This window comes from Natrix helvetica (assembly GCF_964273705.1).
Source record: "Natrix helvetica genome assembly, chromosome: 7".
Taxonomy (NCBI): domain Eukaryota; kingdom Metazoa; phylum Chordata; class Lepidosauria; order Squamata; family Natricidae; genus Natrix; species Natrix helvetica.
In genome coordinates, this window is record NC_138558.1 from 60,459,500 (window position 1) to 60,485,982 (window position 26,483).

The following is a 26,483-nucleotide window of genomic DNA, read 5'->3' on the forward strand; positions in this document are numbered from 1 at the left end:
AAGCTGCAGAGGAAGCCCGCCATGCCTGGCGAGGGGGGTGGGAGAAGTGACAGCAAGAGGAGACACGTCTCACTCCACGCCTCTCACTTCTCCCCAGCCCAACTGCCACACGTCTCGCTAAAGAGACGGTGGGGAAGGAAAGCAGCCTGGATTCTATTAGCATTGGGGTGGGTCAGAGGAGTTGGGCTGCGAGACACGTGTCCTATCCGAGCCTTGCAGCTCCGTCGTGTTCCTCGCTGTTTTGTCCAGGGAAGCACCCTGTAAAACAAATTGTGAGTTCAACTTCCCGAAATACTCACCCATGGGGATAAATCAGATGCTTCACTGGAGAAACGGCCCCACACCAGCCCAGGCTTCCTAAATCTCTTGCTCCCCAGATTGTCCCCCTCGCAAAGAAAGCCCAACCCGACACAGGGCGGTGACGGAACATGTCAGGGCTGTGCCGGCCAGCCGCTCAACCAGCGCAAAGAACAAGGAGAGGCCTCCTGCATCCCCAAAATAATAAGACACCTCCTTGCCTGATAATAAGGCCAAGGCGATATTTCATGGGTCAAAAGAAAATAAGACCCTGTTTTATTTTCGGGGAAACACGGTATCATTTCTAAGGAGGTTTATATAAAAAAATAGCACATGAATATCTTCACTAACGTTGGTTATAACCCCAAAAATCAATTGAAATCGGCTTTTGTAAATTGATTTATCTTCTTCCATAGCTCAGCCCTGAAAAACTGATGGACATTCAAAAGATAACAAAAAAATCTTCCATTATCTGTCACTCTCCAGAATATTCAAATCTCCTCTTTTTTCAGAATTGTAAAGTATTTTTCACAGGTAAAATTTCACCTATAGCTTCTGATTTCAGTCAAGGTATAGACTTCTTTTCAAAATCTGAATTTGAATCTGACATTTCCAATCAGGATATGGTAAGCTAGCCATCCTTGAAGGAGCAGAGATGATGGACATCGGCAGCCAATAGTAGATTCTGGCAGGCAAAATATTTGGAGAAAGGTACGGTAAAGGTTCCCCTTGCACATATGTGCTATCGTTCCTGACTCTAGGGAGTGGTTTTAAAGCTGAAGAGCCAGCACCCTCCGAAGATGTCTCTGTGGTCATGTGGCTGGCATGGCTAAACACCGAAGGCACACGGAATGCTGTTACCTTCCCACCAAAGATGGTTCCTATTTTTCTACTTGCATTTTTACATGCTTTTGAACTACTAGGTTGGCAGAAGCTGGGACAAGTAACAGGAGCTCACTCCATTACATAGCACTAGGTATTCAAACCACCTTTCTGACTGACAAGCTCAGCGTCTTAGCCACTGAGCCAGGGTGTCCCTGGAAAAGGGTGGGATTGCCCAACTGTACTTTGAACAAGTAGTTCTTGTAAGTGGCCTGTAGAAACAATGATTTTTAAGGTTATCTAGTCAAGCAGCTGAGAGTCAAGGGATTCCCACTAAGCTCACAGTTGTAATGTAAACTACATGGCCTTAAAGCTCAGCTGAGCCCATTTCTTAATAACGTTTGGAATGACCATTTTTACTGCTCTTGAACTTTTGGAAGTTTTATGGTATTCACTAGAGAAGTTTCCTTCAATCCTTAACAAAAGAAGTTTTATGTACGAGTTTAAGAACTTACAAAAATTATTTGGGGAGGGAATAAACAGCAAAAGGTGATTAGAGTAATATTTTGAGAAAAAATAGAAATGTTAATAAAGTATAGCAATCGGGAATTAAGCTCATATAGAGAGAGACTTTATCTTTTAAATAAATATTATTGCAGTTTAAAATTGCATTGTGCAATATTCTATGTCTCTGACTTTTGTCCACAAGTAGCAAAGTAGTAGAAACTTGTTTATTTCTTACTGTATTACTAAAATAGTTTCAAATTATGATTCCAAATCAATTTGTTGTTAGTTACAAAGTTGTGTCTGAACCATCGCGACCCCATGGACAACGTTCCTCCAGGCCTTCCTGTCCTCTACCATCCTCTGGAGTCCATTTAAGTTCATGCCTACTGCTTCAGTGACTCCTTCCAGCCACCTCATTCTCTGTCATCCCCTTCTTTTGTCTTCAATCTTTCCCAGCATGAGGCTCTTCTCCAGTGAGTCCTTCCTTCTCATTAACTGGCCAAAGTATTTGAGTTTTATCTTCAGGCTCTGGGCTTCTAAAGTGCAGCCAGGCTTGATCTCCTCTAGGACTGACTGGTTTGATCGCCTGGCAGGGACTCGCAGAAGTCTTCTCCAGCACCAAAGGTCAAAGGCCTCAATTCTGTGTTGTTCAGCCTTTCTTACGGTCCAACCTTCACAGCCATCCATTGCAACTGGAAAAACCATAGCCTTGACTATACGCACTTTTGTTGGCAGGGTGATGATGTCTCTGCTTTTTAGTATGCTGTCTAGATTTGCTAAAGCAAAGCTCAAACAAAAGCAAAAAATGGATACACTGTATTATTAGATATAATGGAACCACCAAATGAAGGGGGGGGTGCCTTTAGAGGTGGGTAAAGAGACATTCCAGTTTAGAATTTAGTCAGGGAAGGAAATATCTGAGGTCAAACCGTTTTGTCTATATGTGCCATTTCTGAAGGGAGAGCAGAGGGTCTGGCAAGGTTCTTGTAATATAGGTGATCAACAATAAAATAAAACTTAACTTATTCATGAGTGGTTCTGGTTATTTGCACCTGTCACGAAGATATGTTTTTATTCAATTTCTTAAATCTCCCTATGTACTTAAAAATCATATATGTCAATATTCTACAAGGATGGCAGGTAAAAAGGTGCTATCAGGCCAACTTAATTTTAAATCCTGGTGACTACATACAGAATTTCCTTGGCAAGAATACAGAAATGATCTGCCACTACTTTGTTTGGGAATATTATTTTCAACTTCTTATTCTACAGTACAGTCAGGGCCGGATTTTCCTATAGGCTAACTAGGCTTCAGCCTAGGGCCTCAAGATCAAGAGGGGGCTTTTATTTTTATTTATTATCCGTGCCACATTTTTTATAAAGGTTAGTACCAATTACAACATGTTTCATTTAATATATTGATATATATCACAGTAATGATGTATTTTATTATCTCTCATGTAATTTACAAACTTAAAAATGGGAGGTGAAAGGGCCCCATAAGTGGAATAGCCTAGGGCCTCTTTTCATCTAAATCCGGCCCTGAGTACAGTCCTGAGATTTTTCTAGTTTTTTCTTATTGAGGTACTAATTTGAACTTTTTTATATCATTTCTTTAAGCTATGAAAAAAGGACGAGGGCAGCAAAATATTTTCTTCTAATGTTCAGTTGCTGACTGAAAGAATGAGAAATTGTCTTTGGTTTGAAAGGCATTTATCTCTAGGTAGACATATACACAACCACCTGCGAAACTTATTTGGTATACAGTAGTTAAGTAACCAATTAAAAGCTGGGAATTGCCTTAATTAATAAAAGTCCTCATAAATTTAAATCTCCAAACAGACTGAAATATGACTTTTTTTTTACTGATACTGAAGCTGCATCCATCTAGTATCTATTCAGGTAATCAACAAATAGAGTTGCCTTATTGGTGAGAAGGACAGCATATAAATTTAATAAATAAATAATACTTTTTTTGTTAATGAGCCATTGTGCTTTCATGTGTATATGCATTTGAAGCGCAGAGACTTCTTTTCGTCACTGAAATCAGAGCATACACAGAAATGGGTTGGATTTCTCTTAAAGTTGTATTATTTATTTTTATTCAAAGGAGACTTAGGCTTAGACTAACTTTATGCTCACTTTAAATGTACATTAATTGGCATACATTAAAATGCAATTTCATTGCATACAGCTCTCAAAGAGTCACCACCATCAATATACACTATATAGCAGGATGGATAAAAATCATTTTTTAAAAAATAAATAAATAAAAGGATTTTTTAAAATTTAAATTGGATTTTTTAAATTAAAATTATTTTAATAAAATGCTTTTGGAGAAAACAAATCTATCTAAAGTAGTTTTCTATTTAAGATACATTAATAAATTAGTTTATTCAGCATGCAATGGAGCTTAATTATTATGTAGCATGAGGCGGTATATTCTGCAATATTGGGACTGCCGGTGAGTCAACAGCAGGTCAGTGGAGGAGCTGCTGCAGAACAGAGATGACAGTTGCTCTTTAAAAATTATGATTTAAATCAAGCCTTTTTACTAGTGATTTAAATCGTGATTTAAATCGACTTGATTTAAATCAAATCTACCCGGCTATATAACCTTGACAGAATGAATGAATGAATGAATGAATGAATGAATGAATGAATGAATGAATATGCATACAGCCACATACAGTAGAACCTCTGGTCACAAATGCTTCTGACCGCAACCAAATCAGGTTCCTACCAAAACATTCACAATCCCCCCCCCCCAGCCGATTTCCCCTTCTGCATCATTTTTTTTGTAAGCACCAAATTTTCAAAATTAGGTTCAGGTTCAGACCAAATCAAGTTGCGATCAAAGTTATGGAAAGAATTATGGTTGTGACCAGAGGTTCTACTCTATATTATATGACACAGAGGAACAATTACAGTCTAAATCTGGATGTATACAAGTACATAGCGAGAAAAAATGAATCTTGTGAGTTAACCAAACGGAGGGCATAGGGAAGAAAGCTGTTACAGAATCTGGTAGTCCTGTTAGAAATACTTTGAAACCTTCTCCCAGAGGGGAGCAACAGAAACATAACATAGTAAATAAAAATGAAAATGAAAATAGACCTAATTCACACATCTGTAATTGCAATTAAAATGGAACTTCACAGAATTAATACACAAAATGTGAATGTACTTTTATTTATCATAAAAACAACTATATAGATGATCTGTTTTATCTTACTATATATCTTAGTATTTCAGCAAAATATTTATAAATGTTTTGTTATTTGGTTGAAACTATATTTAAATCTCTTAATAGTTCCAACTTCTTTACAAGCTTTTGTTCTTCATGTTAAATTGGACCCTCTTTTCCACGCAGAAACAGGCCATATCAAAGCTATTATTTATTTATTCAACCATTATTTAATTTGCATGGCTTCTCATCCCAGCAAGTGATCTGGTAGTGAACAATATCAATTGTCAAACAAATTCTCATCATAAATACAAAAATACATGGCCAAGGAAGATATCACTATTGATGGTGGTTAACACAATCCAGAGATATGATTCTTCATAACTTTTATGAAGTTCTTTGGGCCAAGAACCAAGTCTTGTGCCTTGCAAAAGGAGAGTAAAGTTGGAGGGAAGATTTTCTCTAGGCAGGCAATACAAGAGAATAACCCACCTCCTGTCTGCCAGGCAACATTACCTGGCCAATTAGACCTGGAGCATGCCCATTCTGCCAGATGGAACTGTACAGGTATAAACACCTGGGGAAAAATGGTCCCTCAGATAGGTTTGTGTAATGTAACTGAGGAAATCAATAATCCTCTGTGGTAAACATTAAGCATTTTGTGCAGAGCCTGAGTAACATTTTTTTTCATTTTGTTCATACAGATATCATTCCAGGAGAGGTTTCTCGATGGGTAAATTAAAATCAGTCAACATATGTTCTAATATTTGTTTCCTAGGTAGGAAAAGCTGGGGAGATGGTCTGGAAGGGAATAGGCTAAAGCCATTACAAACACAATGGTAAAAGCTTAAACCTTGGAAGATACTAAGAATCTTTGTTTGACTTCTGGGCTCATTGAATAGCTGTCATCACATATGTATTTCTCCTCATAGATTCTGGGCCATTCCAGACGTTCCAGAGTTAAGTCGGAAAATGGGAGCCTTTGACTGTTACTAGGTACTGATGCCTAGTTTGGTTTGGTTTGTGCCTTCAAAGAAGTTTTTGACTGCTGGTGATTGCCTGAACTCGTCCCTGCAGATTTCTGGGCAAAACATTTTTCAAAGTGGTTTGTGACTGCCTGCTTCCTAGGACTGAGTGACCGGCCTAGTCATCCAGCTGGCCTTGTGCCTAGAAGAGGACTAGAACTCACAGGCTCCTGATAATTACTAAACCAAATTGGTTGTGACGTTCATAAAGCAGATAATGTCATTTTTTAATACTTTCTTCATTTGAAACTTCCTGCCATTCTTAAAAAAGAAAAGATGAAGATTAAATGCTAGAATTCCTCTTCTTTTATATCCTTGGTGTTAAAGGTTTTGAAATACTGGTTTTTCACAATGATGAATAAAATTATATAAAACACATTAAAATACCTTGCATTTTTACCTTGTCTATTCATTACTCAAAAAAAAAGTATTTTGCAGAATAAAAATAGCTTTAAAAAAATTATTATTTATATAACAGCGACTAGCAAGGAAAGCAAACATTTATATTCCCAAAAGATTGAGGTGATAAGGCAATGGCTTATTTCTTAGAAAATAGAGAAATGTGGTAATTCTATACAATCTCTCCCTTTACTTTTTTAAAATCTATCTTTATTTTATTCAAAAAAGTTAAAACACAGATCACCAAAACAAAAATGTTAAAGGAATAAATAAAAAACACAAAACAAACAAGACATTAAAAAGTCCAGATCAAATTGTTTCCCAGTTAAGTGTAATAAATCCATTCCCCTATCTCCTTAAGTCCACCTAAAGAAGGCCAATTTATCACTTAGCCACTAAGTCAGTTTTTTGCTGTTATATGACAATGCAGGCTTGAACTTCAGAGAGGCGTATGGAGTCGACTCAGTTGTATGTCTGTATGATCCATTGAATCTGCTGCTTTCAAATCAGATTCCTTTTGTGAGTTTAATTAACAGTTACTTGCCTCTGAATATTTTCCACAGTCTTTATCAATTCAACACTTTTTAAAAAAAAAAGTTTTCAGCTAGGAATTACATGTTACCAAACAGTGTCTTTTTTGAGAGTTAGCCCCATCCCCTTGTCTCTAATCTGATATGCTGCTGTTCTATGTAGTAGATAAGAGAGTTCTTCAAAAGAGAATAAGAAAATAGACAGGGAAACCAAGAATATATGTTCTGGATGTTTAAATACAAAATTGAAAGAAAGTTTGAAAAAATAAGCTCCAAACTTTTTACAAATTGATAAAATACTAAACCCCTGTAGTGAATGTTCCAATAAAAATGAAGATAAAATAAAAGCACTTTCACTATCAAGGAACACACCATGATTTTCTTTACAGAAAAGCAGATATTAATGAAAGCAGACAAATAAATCAAAGGAAAAAAGCAAAAAGAACAAATGAAATTCAGCGAGGGGTATAAATAAATCAGTATTCAACTAGCCAGTTAATTTTTAAAGATTAAAAAACAAATCAAAGCAAAACAAAGAATTTAAAAAATGAAGTTAAAAACAGGCTAGCTTATGAGAATGGTCTTCTGAGATGAAAACATAGCTAAAAGATCAGTGACATTCTAGCTGCTCTCCCAGAACCTTCAGCCTTTCCTCCTTCAGGGTGGGCCCATAGTAGCAAAATCAGCAGATTGTCAACAGGAGAGAAAAATCTTCCTACTGGTCAACAGGCATCTCGGGGAACCAAATCACAATCTCTCCTTTTGCAATGAGACAGCTTGTATAGAAGCTTTTTTTTCTTAATCTATCAACTATGCCTAATTATTTCCAATATATAATATTATGTTTATTGCCTTACATTTTAAACTCTAATATTTTCCTGCAATACAATTATTGTATGGACCATATATATTTTTAATACTTGCACCACACACTCAAATTGAGTTTAAACAATGATCTGGAATTCAAGATCTAATACTGACTGGATTCATATAACTTGTGGTGCTATTTGTTTCTCATTTATTGTATAATCCAGTATTGGCTAGTTTCATATAATTTACTAAACCATAAATGTGTTTGATGGATTCCAATGTCTAGATTTGCCCAAAATTAATCAAACTATTTGCCAAAACCAATCAAATTATACTATAATTTGACTCAGTGCAGTGTATGAACAGGTTCTCTGAATCACTACTTCAGAGAATTACATAAAAGTGTTTTAAGCAAGGCTGTTATCTTGTATTTATTGTTTCCTTATAATTTCTACTATAACCCATAAAAGGATAACTAACAGGCACTTTACAAAGCTGCACAGTTTCAAATTTCCCTAGAAAAACCCAAATGCTGCACTCTTCTTAGATAATGCACTCCAGGTACCATTGTAATTCTGTTCCTGAAGTCTGACAATTTACTGGATGTTCCTTTGTTTTATATAAAGGCCTAATATACAGTCAAGAATACTGTTATTGCAATTCATTGTCCTAAAACAACAGATCATTTCATTAGTAGCGATGGCAGAGTGAGGATTCAGCTTTATTCACAATTATGAGATTTTAGGCAAACATGGCATAAAAAGAAAATCATATGGTAAGTTTCTTCATGGATATTGCGTTGTCAAAGCTGTGTCAAAGTAAGTGAAGAATACTTACAAACGGATGAAAGCTATACTACCAACTTTTCCTTGAACACTCCAACTTTGTCCTGCCCCTTAACTCTACAGTGCTTATGACAGCTGCTTTACAAACTCCAATGTCTTATCTTTCTTTTTGTCAGTTCAGCAAGGGTATCATTTTTGTAATTTTTATGGTACGTGAGACGCAAGAGGAAGGACACAAAAAGAACACAACAGACAATTAGAGATTAGAACAAAAAGAACAATACTAAACAATATTCTAGTACTGCTTTACAAGGTCTCAGTAACACCACATTTGGAACACTATGTCCAGTTCTGGTCAACACAATATTAAAAAGATTTTGAGACTCTAGAAAGAGTGCAGAGAAGTGCAACAAGAATGATTAGGGGACTGGAGCTAAGACATATGAAGAATGGTTACAGGAATTTGGTATGTTTAGTCTAATAAAAACAAGGAATAGAGGAGACATGATAGCAGTGTTCCAATATATGAAGGACTCCTACAAGGACTCCTGTTCGGAGCATCTGAGCTGAGCCCCGTTACCCCTGCCCCCTCCTCCTCTGCTGTGCTTTTGAGGAGCCATGAGCCGCAGGAGCCAGTAGGAAGGCGGCGGAGGGCAGCAGGGGGAAAAAAGCCTCATGGCTTCTCAAAAGCACGGCGGAGGAGGAGAGGGCAGCAGGGTAACGCGGTGCCCAGGTCAGATGCTCCGAGTGGAGGGGGATGCGCCGCCGCTGCTGCCACGGGCGGGAGCCAGTAGGAAGGCGGTGGAGGGCAGCAGGGGGAAAAAAGCCTCATGGCTTCTCAAAAGCACGGCGGAGGAGGAGGGGGCAGCAGGGTAACACGGTGCCCAGCTCAGATGCTCCGAGTGGAGGGAGACGCGCCGCCGCCACTGCCATGGGCAGGGGCGCCAGCGGGAGCTTTGGTGGCTTCATTCCAAGTGTGGTGGTGCTGTTGGAGGAGGAAGAGGAGGCAGCTGTTATTCTGGTGGCGGCAAGGGCTCGTCGTCGGCATCTTCAGCAGCAGCCCTGCCCCCTGTGAAAAAAACCAAAGATGGAGCAGATCCACGCAGATGACGTCGCCGCAACATGACTGGAGGAGGAATTCTGGGAGTTGAAGTCCACAAGTCTTCAAGCTGTCAGGTTTGAAGACCCTGGGTTTTTTTTTTAAGGGTTAAGGGTGCAAGGGTCTTGCAACTTGACAGCTTTAAGACTTGCATGTTTCAATGCCAGAGTTCCTGAGCCAACATGACTGGAGGAGGAACTCTGGGAGTTGAAGTCCACAAGTCTTCAAGCTGTCAGGTTTGAAGACCCTGGGTTGTTGTTTTTTTCTAAAGGGTTAAGGGTGCAAGGGTCTTGTAACTTGACAGCTTTAAGACTTGCATGCTTCAATGCCAGAGTTCCTGAGCCAACATGACTGGAGGAGGAACTCTGGGAGTTGAAGTCCACAAGTCTTAAAGCTGTCAAGTTTGAAGACCCCTTGCGGTTTTTTCCCTAAAGGGTTAGGGATGCAAGGATCTTGTAACTTGACAGCTTTAAGACTTGCATGCTTCAATGCCAGAGTTCCTGACCCAACATTTTGGTTACTAAGCAGGAGCGTTGTTAAGTGATACTATATAACACTTTTAATTAAGCGGGTACCTTGAATAAACATAACTTTGAGTTTCAAATAATACTGATTTTGTTGTTGTCTTAGGTGACACCTGTGAAAAAAAGTCAGGTGCTGCTCAGGCATAAAAATGTGCCGCTCAAATACTATACTTTTCTGCTCACACTGAAAAAAAATTAGAGGGAACATTGCCTGGGTCATCTAAAAATGGGGGACATAAAATTGTTCTTAAACTGCTGTTAACTTTATACAGTTGATATAAAATATTTTACTACAGTATTTGGTTCAGAATCTTTTTTTTCTAGATTTTCCTCCTTTAAAATTGGGTGCGTCTTATATTCCGGAGCGTCTTATAGGGCGAAAAATACGGTAGTTTACATTGATTTTTCATCACAATTAAGCATAAATTGAAAAGTATTAAGAATTTGATTCTTCTCTAACAGATATAGTGTCCATCTCCCAAAACATGTCTATATAACAGATTAAAGTGTACAATGATTGCCCTAATATTCTTTGAATCAAATAGAATTAGAATGTTCCACAGATGAATTTATCATACAACATAACTTAGCTAAGATGCAAGATACAACCTCTTTCTAAATGACAAAATTGTAATTCTTCTTTTGTCATTATTTATTCTGTTCTCATAGGAAAGTAGCACTGCTGTCCCCTTTAGTTAGAAAGCTGAAAGAGCCTAGTGTGTTTCTTTAATTTTCAAAATACATCATATTTAAGAATCAATGAGGAAACCAAATTATGTTAGCTACTGGATAATGAAGATCATTAATTTTAGCTTGCAAAATATACCAACCATTAAGCAACTGTTCATCCTAAAGGCTTATTAGTGCAATAGTAAAATTACATCCATTAATAGAGGTTGTTACACTGCGTCAGCTGCATTTCTGGCCTCCCACCTACATCAGAAGATGCAAATCTGTTCCAACTTCATGATTCAAAATATTCTCTTCTATAAATATAAGAATTTATAAATAATTAAATCAACATAATACATGATCTATAGCTTAGTCAAAAATTAGATCAAAGATGAAAATGTTATCTCCTATACAGAGAGGTATACAGGTAGTCTTCAACTTAAAACTACCAATGAGCCAAAAAATTCCAGTGTTAGGTGAGACAGTTGTTAAGTAGGTTTTGCCCCATTTTACGACTTTTCTTGCCACAATTGTTAAGTGAATAATTGCAGTTGTTCAGGTAGCAATATGGTTGTTAAGCTAAACTAGTTTCTCCTTTGACTTTGCTTGTCAGAAGATCAGAAAAGGTGGTCATTGCAACTGTCATAAATATAAATCAGTTGTCAAACATCTGAATTTTGAACATGATGAGGATGCTTCGTAAGTGTGAAAAACGATCACATCACATTTTGCAGTGCCATTGTAACTTTGAATGGTCATTAAATGAACTATTGCAAGTCAAGGACTTTCTGTATTAGGACAAGAGAAGTACACTGACAAATAGACACTGATAAAAGTCAACACCAGTCATATGCCTGGGCTGCTTGAACCTTGACTGAAAAAATGAATCCATTTTCTGAAAGATTCTCTGTAAATTCATTGCTTAGATAAAGCCCTAAATCAGTGATGGCGAACCTTTTCAGCCCCAAAAAGGGAGTGTCCATGCTTATCTGGACTACAACCCAGAAGAGGAGCTGCCCAAGGGGCATTCGCACGCTGGAAAATGAACTTCCGGTTTCCGCCTCGCACATGCGCACCAGCTGGTTGCTGGTGTGCATGCGCACTTGATGATCAGCTGGCGGGCATGCATGCTCACATTGGAAAACAGAAGACCAGCTCTTCCAGTTTCCAGCACTGCTGCAAGCAGGGAGGCTGGATGATTATTACGCACGCCTGCGCGCCAGAAACCCGGAAGAGGAACAGACAACGCTGTGCGTGCCAAGCAACATGGCTCTGGGTGCAACTTCAGGCATGCCTGCCGTAGGTTTGCCATCACGGTCCTACATACTCATTCTAGCCTGTTCCAATCTCTCAATTCTTTCTTTTCTTTTTGAAAATCTAAGACCGTCAAAACCTCTGAATTGTTATTTGGGCTTCCACAGGAAGCCAGTAGAAAAAAGGTGCTTAGTTTAACATTATTTGAGTGACACTCGCCCAGTCAATCATCATAATTGGCAGCCTCTGGTTCATAGCAATTCTGCTTTATTGCATGGATCAAGATCTGGGCTTACCGTAAAACCTGAGATGATTGTAAATATGGACTACATAAACGTTGCATGCAGATCCTTGGGTTGAATGCAGGTAGAAGTTAGTGCAATTTTTTTTTACATATCCTGGACCCTTATCAAGAACATTTATTCTTGAAAAAAGCCATTTCCATGCAAATCCCTCAACTCTAAAAGACGATTCTGGCAACTTGAATTATTTTCATGGCAATATTTGATGTACATACCTTAACTACACAAAGCTGCTTTCCTTCATTCAATATCTGTTTGACTTACATTTCCCATTCTGTAGTCACCATTACCAAGCTTTCTAAATCTTTCTAACATTGCTAGTGAAGCAAACAAAGAATAAATAATATGGTTTCAATTCAGATATTAAATTTAAAACATAAAAGAAAAAAAAAGACAATTCTTAGGAATCTTAAGTATTGAAGCCATATTACATTTGGAGTTGTAATATGTTTCATACAAACCGCCCCACATTCTCTGCTGCAACTACCCATTTGTACATTAGAAAGCTATTTTTAGTGGCTGTGGTTTATTAGGCACAGATGGCAAAAGTCAATTCCAATAAGAGTAAAGACATAAGACAAACTAATGATGTGCAGCCATATGCACTGAATAACCTATGGCAACTTTAAGAAAGATTATGGATTTACAGAAAGACAGTAAAGGAAAGATAAAAGAGTTAGCTGCTTTACCTGAACTTACAAGGCCAGCCTACAGCCTAGCATATTAACACCTTTCTATCTTTGAAATATCCAGCAGTTTAGCTAGCTTTTCTCAGCTATCCATGGGTAAATAAAATATCACTAAGTAACATATTTTCTTACTTGCTTTTTAAAGTAGTTCAACCTAGAAATTACTCCAAACTTCGACTCAGTCTCTTGACAACGAATTAAATTAGTTAAAGAATCATTAAACCATGGAATTGTTGATAAAAGTATTGTATAAGACTCCAAATTATTTATCAAAATTATAACATTTCTAGATAAATACACGGAGTGGGGAGGGGTGTTGTTGTTTTCAAACGTGCTACTTATTTACATTTTACAGAATCTCTCCTCTTATTTTATCAATTCAGAAACAGCACTACCGCTGAACGAACTAGGAATTTTATATTACACGTCAAAAGCACAAAGCATTTGAAAAACTCTGCCAAGGAAAGCTGAGTTTTAGTATTTCACGAGTCCGTATCTGCTTGGCAGGCACTGATGGAAAGAGGGCATTCTCCTCCAATTTGTTTCTGAAGAGAAGAAAAGAGTCTATAGATAGATTAGCCCTGCCAGATACTGCTGCTGTTTATTTTGTCATTTCCAATCATAGAATCAAACGAGTCGTCGATAAGGCTAAAAGAATTTTTGATCTTATGGTTCCTTTTAGAATATACATGATTTCTTTAGCAGGTAGGCAATTACAGGGAAGTGACACAACTGAGAATGTTAGCAGCTACGACTTTAGTTCAGAAGAGAAATAACTAAGAAGAGTGATTACTTTAAAGAATTCTACTAGAATATAATAGAACTGTGACTAGAATTTTAAAAACGGACCTGTCCTTCATAAAGCAGTCAAATATTGTGGCATTTTACAATGTGCATGTTAGAATTTGCATGTTACAATAACAGCAAATAATGTAGCAAAAAATGTGCTGATGTATGGATCATTTTGATTCAAGTTGTTGAATATCCAAATGAAGGAGTGAAGCCGAGGAATAAAGGCTTCACTCAGGTCCACCACCAAGGCGGGGAAAATAGCTTGTTGTGATTGGCTAAGCCATCTGACAGCTCCTATAAAAGGGCAAGCTGTCAGAGAGACAGTTGCTGAGTTATTGCTTGTTGCAATAAAGAGTTTGTAGTCGAAGATCTGCCTCTGGCTCTTCAATTGGCTACTCAACAAAAGGAGTCTTGAAATTTCAGGAACTCCTTTTCATAAACACTGAAATCTATGTGTAGGAAAAACTACTTGTGCCAACACCTATGGTTTTTTGAAAGAATGCAAAAAGTTCTTCTCAATGAAAGTGAGCCCCAAAATATGGGTAGCGGCTTAGGTTTTGCAGTGATGAGAGTGTCCTGGGGGCCATAAATGAGCTCACTGGAGCAGTGCATGTTTTAAAATCCCTACTCGAAATTCAGAGAACCTTCTTCCGTCATAAGCCATTTGGAATCATAAAGAGAGCCTTTTGGGATCTGCATTGGAAAAGACAGCTGATAGGGGAATATTTCCCTTCAAGATTTCCTCCATTCTAGAGTGAGGGGTGGGATGGTAACAGCCTGAGTTGCATAGTGTATCAGTTTAACAAAAACATTTTTCTTTTATTCAGTCTTGTCCAAAAAGCACCACTTTACTTGTCTACAACACAGTTGTAGGAGGTTAGCACCCACCCCTCTGCTAGAAAAATGAAATATTTTAGGAAATATTAAAATTTCCTAAATTTAGAATATTATTCTACATAACAAAGATCAACGTCCTTCAGGCAGAGCCATAATAGGAATCCCAAAGCTGTTTCAATACATCATCACCCAGCAAAGGTTTAAGCAAGCTTGGGACTCAAAAGACAGACAGCCTACAAAGTTAGCTAAGACCCCCACTCCCTGGGAGTCTGACCACCAATCAGAATACATTTCTTACATAGGAACAGGAAGCTCAAAGATAGGGCCCAAGAGAGGGTATAAAACTAAGGCTCCCTCAGCATCTCTACCCTTTTTCTTCAAGATCTTCAAGGCATGTGATCCCCTTTTACCCCCAGGACCTCAAACCATGTTCCACCCTTAAAACCATCTTTCCAAGCAGCCACCATGTTTCCAGTGTATTTATCCCCATTTGATATTGAACCAAGAAGGACATTTCTTCCAACACAGTTATATGGAATAATTTTCTAAAAAATCCCAAATTTCAAATGTGTTCTCTTCTGTTCCTCCAAGCTGGTGTCTTCTAGATTTTGAAAGTTCAAACCTCATAAGTGTACTGTCAAGCAGCATAAAGAATGGAATATTATTACTTCTTTTGTTCATCATATCAATAGTGCTTCATTTGTTGACCTGATCTACTGTAAGGGAAATCATAAAGTCAACAAGATTTTGTGTTTTTCTAGCAATGTCTCCTTAGAAAAGCTTCCTTTAAACTTAAAACCACACCTACAATAATGCAATACTCTTAAAGTTTTGTTGAACAATTAGACGTTTGATACAAAACAAAGTTTGGGCCACAAAGTGGTTAGAGTGGAGTACTGCAGGCTAGTTCTGCTGATCACTGGCTGTCAGCAGTTCTGCAGTTCAAATCTCACCAGGCTCATGGTTGACTCAGCCTTCCATCCTTCTGAGGTTGGTAAAATGAGGACCCAGATTGTTGGGGGCAATAAACTGACTCTGTAAACCGCTTAGAGAGGGCTACAAAGCACTGTAAAGCGGTATGTAAATCTAAGTGCTATTACTATTTTGGCCACCATAAATATTGGGTTTGTGGGAGTGGAGAGTCATGGGAAAAGTGATAAACATTTACACAGGCTATTAAGCTTGAAAGTTAGCATGGTCCTGTAGAAGAGAGGAGGACCCCAAAGCAGTGTGAAAAATGGGTGCTCAGGGGTGGGCTTTAAGAAAACTATGTGAACATGGTTGGTATCAACTTTACATGTCCTGTCTTTTCCAAGTTTTCTATCACTTACTTGGCAACAACAAATGGGAATTTTTATTCATTTATAAATGAAATAATAAACAATATCTGATTGAGACTAGGAGCTGAAATGAGCAGTTAGAAAAATACTAACTAATACTAGGGAATACTTGCAATAATTGTGTTAACCACGAAGAAAGATTTGTATAATGAAATTTTATTTTGTCTGCTAAAAGTAAAGGTTTCCCTCGCACATATGTGCTATTTTTTCCTGACTCTAGAGTCTCCTGGCTCATCTTTGTTTCAAAGCCGAATAGCCAGCGCTGTCCAATAATGTCTCTATGGTCATATGGTCAGGACTAAACACCAAAGGCGCACAGAACACTGCTATCTTCCCACCAAAGGTGGTTCCTATTTTTCTACTAGCATTGTTACATGTTTTCGAACTGCTAGGTTGGCAGAAGCTGGGACAAGTAACTCACTCCATTACGCGGGAGTTGAACCACCAAACTGCCAACCTTTCTGATCGACAAGCTCAGCATCTTAGCCACTGAGCCACTGTGTCCCTTATATTTTGTCTGCTTGTGGGTTGTGAATTGTCCCTCAAGCATGATTTAAGCATAGGAAAGACTTTCTTAGAATATTGCTTATTGTTAAAAAAAATTAAGTTGGAAGGAAAAAAAGGTTAGGTGAGCAGGACACTAAAAAAGGGTTATCCAGGCAGTCTCTAAGAATCAAATATAATTGAATGAAAGAAAAAAAACGAGGTTCCATGGGATTTTACTCTAAAGCAGCCATATGTCTAAGCATCTGAAGATGAAGTATTTAACCCTTTCAGTGAGAAATTCTTGTCCATCTGAAATGTCATTTGATGATTTTCTATACAAACATATGTGTGGTATGCATGATGATTAAGAGCAAAGCATTCAGAGAGGACAAATTTAAGCAGACAAATTAGTATCAATAAAAGAGTTAAATAGCCCTACTTTTCTACTGTTAATTGAATTATAGTTTGGGATTCTTTCGATATGTTTGCATATATTATATTAAGTCATACGAGCAAGTTGGTGGGTTCAGATATGTGAAGCCAAAAACAAACCATTGTGATTTATAAACCATGATTTATGGATTACTATGCTACACATAGTATGGGATGCGGTGGCTCAGTGGCTAAGACACTGAGCTTGTCAATCGGAAGGTTGGCAGTTCAGCAGTTCAAATCCCTAATGCCGCGTAATGGAGTGAGCTCCCGTTACTTGTCCCAGCTTCTGCCAATCTAGCAGTTTGAAAGCATGTAAAAATGCAAGTAGAGAAATAGGAACCACCTTTGGTGGGAAGGTAACAGCGTTCGGTGCGCCTTTGGCATTTAGTCATGCTGGCCACATGACCATAGAGATGTCTTCGGACAGCGCTGGCTCTTCGGCTTTGAAACGGAGATGAGCACCGCCCCCTAAAGTTGGGAACGACTAGCACACATGTGCAAGGGAAACCTTAACCTTTACCTAAGCTGCACAAATTCAGTTAGCGATACTTATTCATGAACAAGTGATTTAGCATACTGTCTCTTAGCACACTAACCACGATGGCATGCTAAGTGATGAGATCAGCAGGAAAGAAAGAGGCTTTTTGCTGGTTGACATAGTCAAATATTACAATCTAATCTAAATCATTATTAAGCTTGTGTGAAGCTTAGATTTGCCTTGTTTTGTTCCCCAAAACTCCATATAGGAATGTCTGTATACATGCTGTGCTCGAACAGAAATCTCATTTGCTTTTTTGAAAGATGAAGGACTCTAAGAAAAGTTGTAAAAAAGAATGCTGCAGCTTTTTCATAACATTCTTCTGCTCGGGAAAATTGGAGTCTTCCAAGCTTTGCAAGGGACACCTTGAAGGACAATCAGGCACACAAAGCCCCCCCCCTAAAAAATCCTGATAGAAGCAAAAGGTCCACTTTGCACCTCAACATACTGTATATCCCATAATGTTTTAGCTTTAAAGAGATGCCTTATTCCATCTTTTCTCAAGTAAGCAATACTCCTTGGAAGTTTGTGCAGCCCTAAAAAATATATCTTGCCAACAAAAGTGGCTATGGTTTTTCCAGTTGTATGGCTGTGAAAGTTGGACCATATGGAAGGTTAAGCACCAAAGAATTGAGGCCTTTGAACTATGGTGCTGGAGAAGACTTCTGCAAGTCCCTTGGACTGCAAGGCAATCAAACCGGTCAGTCCTAAAGGAGATCAACCCTGACTGCTCTTTAGAAGCCCAGAGCCTGAAGATAAAACTCAAATACTTTGGCTAGTTAATAAGAAGGAAGGGCTCACTGGAGAAGAGCCTAATGCTGGGAAAGATTGAAGGCAAAAGAAGGGGATGACAGAGAATGAGGTGGCTGGAAGGAGTCACTTAAGCAGTAGGCATGAACTTAAATGGACTCCAGAGGATGGTAGAGGACAGGAAGACCTGGAGGAACGTTGTCCATGGGGACACAATGGGTTGGACACGAATTTGCAACTAACAACAACAACAACAAACTATATCCTTTAAATCCTATACTTTTCTCTGTTCTCTGTAAGACAGCGGTTCTCAAATAGTGGGGCGCGCCCCCCTGGGGGGGCGCGAGGCTCCATAAAGGGGGGCGCGAAGGCTCCCTTTCCATCTGGGTGCAACGGCGGCGGCGTGGGCAAGGCATAATATATCCCGGCTTGAAGTGGCAGCGCTGGGGACTGCTCAGAGACTCATCAGAGCCGCGGGCTGGAGCTGTGCAAGAAGCCTGCTCGGGCGGGGGTGGGAGGGAGGGAAGCATGGCTGTCCCAGGCTTCCCTCCCTCCCCCCCCCCAGCCCAAGCAGACTTTTTGCACAGCTCCAGCCCGCGGCTCTGATGAGTCTCTGAGCAGTCCCCAGCGCTGCCACTTCAAGCCGGGATATATTCTGCCATGCCCTCGGCGGCGTCTTTATGCAGGTAGCTCGCCTCCCCGCCAGCAGCTCCACCGCCAACATTCCGTCTGGAAGCGGAAGCGCAACAGCCGCTGTTGGGGAAGGGACAAAGGGGCGGCGGTCGCCCGATCTTGCCACCGCCACCCCTTCGCCCCTGGTAACGGCGACTGTTGTGCCGCTGCTTCCAGCTGGGATGCTGGAGGAGCTGCTGGCAGGGAGGGAGGGAAGAAAGGGAGGAGGGAGGAGGGAGTAAGGATAGACAAGCAAGAGGGAAAGAGGAAAGAAGGCAAGCAGGCAGGAAGGAGGCAGAAGGAAGGAGGGAAGAATGGAACTGGAAGGGAGGCAGGGAAGGAGGGAGGGAGAAAGGAAGAATAGGAGGATAGGGAAAGAGGAAAGAAGGCAGGCAGGCAGGGGGAAAGAGGAAGGAGGGAACTGGAAGGGAGGCAGGAAGGAAGGGAAGGAGGAAGGGAGGGTGGAAGGAAGGATAGACAAGCAAGAGGGAAAGAGGAAAGAAGGCAAGCAGGCAGGAAGGAGGCAGAAGGAAGGAGGGAAGAATGGAACTGGAAGGGAGGCAGGGAAGGAGGGAGGGAGAAAGGAAGGATAGGAGGATAGGGAAAGAGGAAAGAAGGCAGGCAGGCAGGGGGAAAGAGGAAGGAGGGAACTGGAAGGGAGGCAGGAAGGAAGGGAAGGAGGAAGGGAGGGTGGAAGGAAGGATAGACAAGCAAGAGGGAAAGAGGAAAGAAGGCAAGCAGGCAGGAAGGAGGCAGAAGGAAGGAGGGAAGAATGGAACTGGAAGGGAGGCAGGGAAGGAGGGAGGGAGAAAGGAAGGATAGGAGGATAGGGAAAGAGGAAATAAGGCAGGCAGGCAGGGGGAAAGAGGAAGGAGGGAACTGGAAGGGAGGCAGGAAGGAAGGGAAGGAGGAAGGGAGGGTGGAAGGAAGGATAGACAAGTAAGAGGGAAAGAGGAAAGAAAGCATGTGACTACGGTGGGAGTCGAGGAAAGACTCGCTATGTTATGCAGAGGTGTACTTATAACAATTTTATAGACAAATTATACTATTTACAGTCGCGCGGGGGGGGGCGCGAAATGTTTTCTTCTTCCTAGGGGGGGCATGACAGAAAATAATTGAGAAGCACTGCTGTAAGACAAGTTTTATGTCAGAGTATTAAACCACTTCCATAAAAGTGAAAATAAGCATTCAAACAGGTTTTACCAAATATTCTTTGGAATGAACTTGTTTTAGTGGATATAATATTAATTATTCAACTAGGAAATCCAATGCCAATCTAATAAACCAGGAGAAGTTACAACAAATGTTAAATAAGTTAAGGTTATGAATAGTTATTACTGAACTGCTCTCAATTCCCTTCTATTGTGTTCTAAATCACTTTTGGAAAGCTGAGTCAATGAGCCAGAAGTTAGGGTCATTATGTGATACATAAATCAATCTTGTCAGTTAATTCCCGAGTTAAGCCTTTAAATACTGCTTTTCACATTAGAAGAACTTGTCAAAGCCTTTTCCTTTATTTTACAAAAAGCATGCTTGAAATACAATTTACCACTATGCAAGAAAATCTAAATAATCACTGCACTTGAATGAAGTTAAACTGCATAAGCAGGCTACAACAACATACAGCAGAAAAAACAATTTAATTGAGGAAACAACATTTCAAATATTAACTGCTATTAGAAGCAGAATTTAAATAATTTCCAAAATAACCCTTTTAAATTAGCATGGTCTCTCCCATTGGAGGCACCTCAGAAATATTCCATTGCTAAGGTCAGTATTTGCAACAGGAAAGGGCCAAGAGTTGAAGCACATCTGCAAGCCACAAAGTGGCAGAAAGGCTGAATTAGTCACACTGACAATCACCATTTCTTACTGCTGAAACAATCATATTTTCCTACTTAAACGTTTTTTAAAGATGAGATTTGCAACAAATCCAGATATTAGTAAGTATAAATAAGACTCTTAATTTTTTTTCTGATGTGGGATCAATGTCTTTAACAACTTCATGATAATGAGAAATTAAACAAGTTATATATCAAACTATACCTGCTGAATTTGGATAGGAAAGTTAGGCAACAAATATAGGATAGGGAAGTTATAGTGTTAAAAAAACATAGCTTGGGGATAGAAAATCAAGGAGGAAATCTATGTAGTCACTTAAGAGTTGGCACCAACTTGATAGCACATAACCCAACAATCAATTTGTTATAGGTTAATATAGTAATAAAGTACTCTTTGGTATGATTGTTTCTACAATTGATAGATTTGAGCTTTTATCAGAAGATGAGTTAATATCATTAGAATAAATATTTACTAATGTATTGACCTAATGCATTTCAAAGACAGTTATTCTAACTTTTTACTGAATGACTGAATGAAGTTATAAAAATATTTATAGAATATCATATTACCCATTCCAAACCAGATTTATGCCCCCACTGACGTTAGCTGGGCTTAATTTCAAGAAAACATCTATAGTAAGTACCACAGCTTTTACAGTTTTAATTCCAGTTAAATACGGCAATTTAAGCAGGTAAAGGGATTTTTTTTAAAAAAAACGAAAGTTGGAAAAAGTTTCCTCCAGTGCTTTTTTAAAAAAAAAATCAGGTATCTTCAAGATTATCTATTATAAGAATGATATTAACAATCATCATGCAAGAAACATGATTGCATACACATTTAGAAGCAAAACAGCCTAACACAGAATTCTCATGACATAAGGCAAAAAAAAAAAAAAAAAAAAACAAATTCCAGCCTAAAGTAATTGTGTACATTTATGGTGAAACATCAAGTTCATTCTAATTCTCCTCTATAAAATCCAACATTTATAAAGTACAGTGTTTGATTTCAGACTGCACCCTCATTCAGATCAACAACTTTTGAATAGGATTAGCACACAATTTATATGCTATTAAAGTTTATATACACATCTATCTCTCTTTGGCCAATTGTTCTGGTTTTCCATACAATAACATAAGTTCAGAATAAACAGAATGGAAAGTATGTAACTTCAAAGTTCCCAAAAGCATACTTTTAAAAAAAGTATCTTAACTGATCTTTCATATTATGTTTACTCATTATATTCAGCTATGGTTGTTGCCCAGACATTGATAAAACTCTTGAAGGAATTTGCTAATATCTTTACCATATCATTTCCTTTCATAAATAAGAATGCTTAGTGCCAAAGTATTAGCATCTTAAGAAGTACAAACCATTCTTTTTGAATTATCTGTAAAAATATGATAGCTCAGTGTTTGCTAACATTTGTAATTTATGAACAATAGTATTATTTTTTAAGAGAGTGCTATGGATTAAAATCCCACTCTAATACTTTTGTCTGATAGAAATAAGTGCAAACTATTGCAAAGTTTGTGATGACTGGGATAACAATCAATGCACTCACTTATCACTCAATATCAGTACCTATCAGGAAATATGTACTCATTACATGACAGATGAAGTAACAAAATCCATTTGAACATCTTTAAAAAAACTGATTAAGGAAAACACTGATAACAAACACCAATGTACTAATTTGGTGCTCAGAAGCCTTTTCCACTGAATTCACTGTGTCTCCTGGTAGCAAGCAGAAAATCAAAGTGACAGTCCTAGAAATTAATAAGTAAAGGACATATTCTGTAGCAAAGCAGGTTTCCAATTAATATTTCACATTCTGCAACCAAACAGCTAAAAAAATGGCTAGAAAAATTAATTCTACAAAAATGCACACCATTTTCCGTGAGTATAAACTTGAGATACCATGATATTGCCTAGGTTTATCCTCATCTCCATGAATAGATCCTTTTTCCTCATATTTTCTTCCATCAAATAATACCTTTTGCCATTTTTGTAGCTACCAGGATATGTCAAACGCCAACACAAACTTCCCTCAGTTGAACTTTCCCCAAAACACAGATTCTGAATTGATGCAATATTGAGCTCCTGACAACCTATTGAGCAGAACCCAAAATGCTGGCTGGTGGATTCAGAAGCATCAACTGAAATGCCAAGGGAGTCCAATATGGAGATGTTCAAGAAAAGTGAAAAAACTCTCTTAAGAAAATATTAGTGTCTCAAGGGCAGACATTACCATCAGTGTGCACTAGAGTATGGAATCCCTACATCTTCAAGCTATTCAACGAGGAAGTACATTAATCACTTTGTGAATGCATCGTTATTATTCATAGTAAATATAAATAATACAAGTAACAAGCTTCTTCTCCAAGAACAGCTTAGAAAAAACTATAAAGACAATGTCAGGGGCTTTGGGCGGGTACTTTTAAAAGAGAAAAACAGAAACATCAATTCCTTCCAAAGAACTATTTTCTAAACAACACAGGGCATGCAATTCAGTCAGAATAAAGTGTTAGTACAATAAATATCATATTCTTCCCAGGGTGAATTCAGTCTGAGGCTACATCCAATGTGAACATCTGTGGGCATAAATTTCAATGAATAATTAATTCCAATTAAACACGTATAGCCCAGGCTGCACAAGTCAAGTTATGCCTTCAATATAAACCTTCAAGAAAGCATTTCAATGGATCAGAAACTGGTAATTTAACCTGTTTTGATTAGTGTAAAAATGGGGAAACACTTTCTTTTCTTTTCAGTAGCTGCACTGTTCTGAACACTTTAAAAGTATACAATACAGTGTACTTAATATGCCTAATTAAAAATAGATGAAGCAAGCAGACAGAAAATGGCTTACGGTGCTTTCCAATTCACAACAGCTTTGTATCCCATCTGAATTCTGTCATTCATTGAGAAGCATTTTATACACTGACTGAACTTCTTGGCTTTGACCCTTCTAAACAGGCCAAATTAGAAACGGGGAAAGAAAAGGCACAGTGACTGCTTAGCATCAGCTGTAACCCTGTTGCATGCATGCATGCATGAAGCTGCTTTCAACTTTCCTTACTTTTTTCCCATGAGGCTGAACACTACAACCCACATTTAAACACGGAGTCCTATGGCATGAGAAAACTGGCAGTAGAAAACCAATGATAGATAGATAGATAGATAGATAGATAGATAGATAGATAGATAGATAGATAGATGATAGATAGATGATAGATAGATAGATAGATAGATAGATAGATAGATAGATAGATAGATGATAGATAGATAGATGATAGATAGATAGATAGATATAGATATATAGATACACACACACACACACTATGATGGAACATGACAAACAAGCAGACTCAAAAAGCTTAACTCGTTTTCATCAAAAGGGGTTAAAGTGTTCTTCTATCCACTCTTCCTAGCCTAATGAAGAAAATAACCCTTATTTTCTACCCTGAAAAGGGTTGTTCTCCCTTACCATTGGCCTATTTTTGCTTGGTGGTCATGTTTTTGTAGCATGGACATTCTGAATACTCTTTTTTCCATTCCCCCCACCCCTTGCAGCATAGTCTTTCATTCCCTGGACCTCTGAAATGCATATGTGGCTCTTCTCATACAGAACATTTCTCACAAGCAGGCAAAAAAGATTGGAAATCTACATTCCTCCCTCTTCCCCTTTTCCTCGGTGCTATTTAACATATCACCATCAATCAAAGGTTTTTATTCATTGGTGGACACTGAAGTCCTCCAAAGTAGCATTGTCTCTTTTCATTCCCTTTTTTAAAAGGGTTCCATTAAGCCATAGGATCGATGCCTGCCTTCTTGATACATTACCTAGAGAAAGATTGGGGGTGGGGGTGGGGGGGCAGGAATGATGCACTTTTGCAACTCCAGCTACGGAAAACAAACATAAAAGAGAACAACTCCCCCCCCCCCACACTCCTTCTTTTAATACTCCATACCTGCTCCATTTCCCACCGCCTCCCCAATGGGAAAAGTTGGTCGCTGCACAGGGCGCCTAATAGGAGGTCTAATTTTGGTCCCAAAATAAACTCGATCTGCAAACACAGAATTGACGAAGGGTAGTTTGTTGTGGGGCCAGCAGCCCTGCTGGATTCATACAGGAGTGAAAGAGACCAAGCCGGGAAACTTCTCCGCCTGCAGCAGGTAAGCAGCGGGAGGGGGGGGAAAAAAGGCAAGATAGCCAGAAACCCCGGGAGGGCTTGCTCAGCTCACACTTACGTCTCGGAATTTGTTCCACTGTCCGACCTCCTTGTCGTACTGGGAGATCGTGGTAAGCCATTGCTTATCATCCAGGAAATTCCCGCTGTCTGACCTGCCTCCGGCTCCCGTCGCCGCTGCAGCTATGGACCCCGCCGCCGCCACGGCTGGATTGCACCAAGCGGCTGCCCACACGCAGGCGAAGGCTGCTACCTTGAACATCTGGGAGGGGGGGGGCAGAGAGAAACAAAAGGGGGGTTAGCCCCAAAAACAAGCCCTTGGGCACCGCGAGGGGCCCTCCCCAACCGAGCCAGTTGGTGGGAGTGAGAGGGGGGGCGCTGCTAATCTAGAGCAAGCGAAGCAAACGGGAGAAGACGGCGAAGCATTCCCTTCCGAGGAGTCTCTCCCTCCGGCAGAAGAGTTGCGGGGTTTTCTTGTTTCCCTTGAAGGGGGGGAGAGTAGTTATCTTACCTCCCCCCAAAAATATAATAATTAAAAATAAAAGAGAACCAGGCGGTCCATCACCTTGCTGAAAATTCCACCGCCAGCCGATGCTCGACTCCAGCCACCGAGAAGGCAGCTCGCTGCTGCTGCTGCTGCTGCTGCTGCCGCCAATGGTATCTCTTCTTGAAGATGCTGCTATTGCACCCGCCGCCAGCCGTCCACTCAGCGCCTTTGCGCCCAGCGCGCGCTCTCCCGGCCGCCGCCGCCGCCGCTTCGCAGGCCCTCCCTCCCCCCTCCCCTCCCCGCCCGGCGCGCAGCTCTAAGCGAGCGGCAGGCAGAAACCCGGGCTGTCTGTCTCCCTTGCGGGTGGGGGGGGGCGAGGCAGAGGCTCTGAGGGTTGGGGGCCGTTAGGCTGGCCAAGCTCAGCTCCAATAAGTCGATTAGGCAGGTGGGAGGAGGAGGGGAAGGTTCCCTCGGCTGCTTTTATTTTGAAAGAATGTCGGCTCTGGGTTGAGGAGGGGGTAACCTGAGAGGGAAAAGCCCTTTCCCCGCCTTTTTCTTGCTCTTTTAGCAAGAAAGGGGCAGGAGGCAACCCCCCTGCCAGAAAAGCCCCCAGGTTCATCCCATCGCCTTCCATTTATCAGGCTGGCATCAGCCTCTGAGCTTTGCCACTCCTGGTGTGGGGGGGGGGGGGCGGTGAGATGGAACACGTTATGCCAAATAAGGCAGAGATGGCCCCTACCTCAATTTTCTTTCTTACTCTCCTAATTCTGTGGGATCCAAAGTTGGGGCAGCTGGGAAGAAAACCCAAGAGGTTTCTTTCAACGGAGAGCCATTCATTCGTTCCTATGCTCTTCAACAGACCATGGCCAATTTAGGTTTCTCCTTAGGCTGTGTTCACACAGCACAACACACTTGGTTATTTTTAGACCTGTGTGCTGTACGGGCTTAGGGTGCCTGGATGAGGTGGCTGCTTTCTCTTTATAGTGACTGCCTTGCCTGGGAGCCGATCTAGAGTAGCAAGAAGAGGCATTTGGGGCTCTGCCTCTAGATCAGCTTCCTGATCTAGTCCTCTCTGCTGCAATGTCCAAGAAAATAAGCAAAAGAGAGAAGATTTGCACTTGCACACTTTGCTGTTTGTCCCCAGAAAATGGCAAAATTTGGGAAAGAAAGCCTGGGACAGGAAGTTTCAGGAGATTCCTGAATGGAGAGGCA

The 26,483-nt window shown here is 39.9% G+C and overlaps 1 protein-coding gene across 2 annotated transcripts in view; it reads right to left on the bottom strand.

Moving 5' to 3' along the window:
* The window catches only part of SPOCK3 (SPARC (osteonectin), cwcv and kazal like domains proteoglycan 3), a 166,815-nt gene extending 141,360 nt beyond the window's left edge, over positions 1 to 25,455 (bottom strand). For both annotated transcript variants that reach the window (XM_081960073.1, XM_081960071.1), the window contains exons 1-2: positions 25,350 to 25,455; positions 24,846 to 25,046 (exon numbers count right to left, since the gene is read on the bottom strand). In XM_081960073.1, the coding sequence (XP_081816199.1) occupies positions 24,846 to 25,046 (201 nt within the window). In that variant the 5' untranslated portion in view covers positions 25,350 to 25,455. The remainder of the gene's footprint in view (positions 1 to 24,845; positions 25,047 to 25,349) is intronic.
* Positions 25,456 to 26,483: the final 1,028 nt, after the last annotated feature.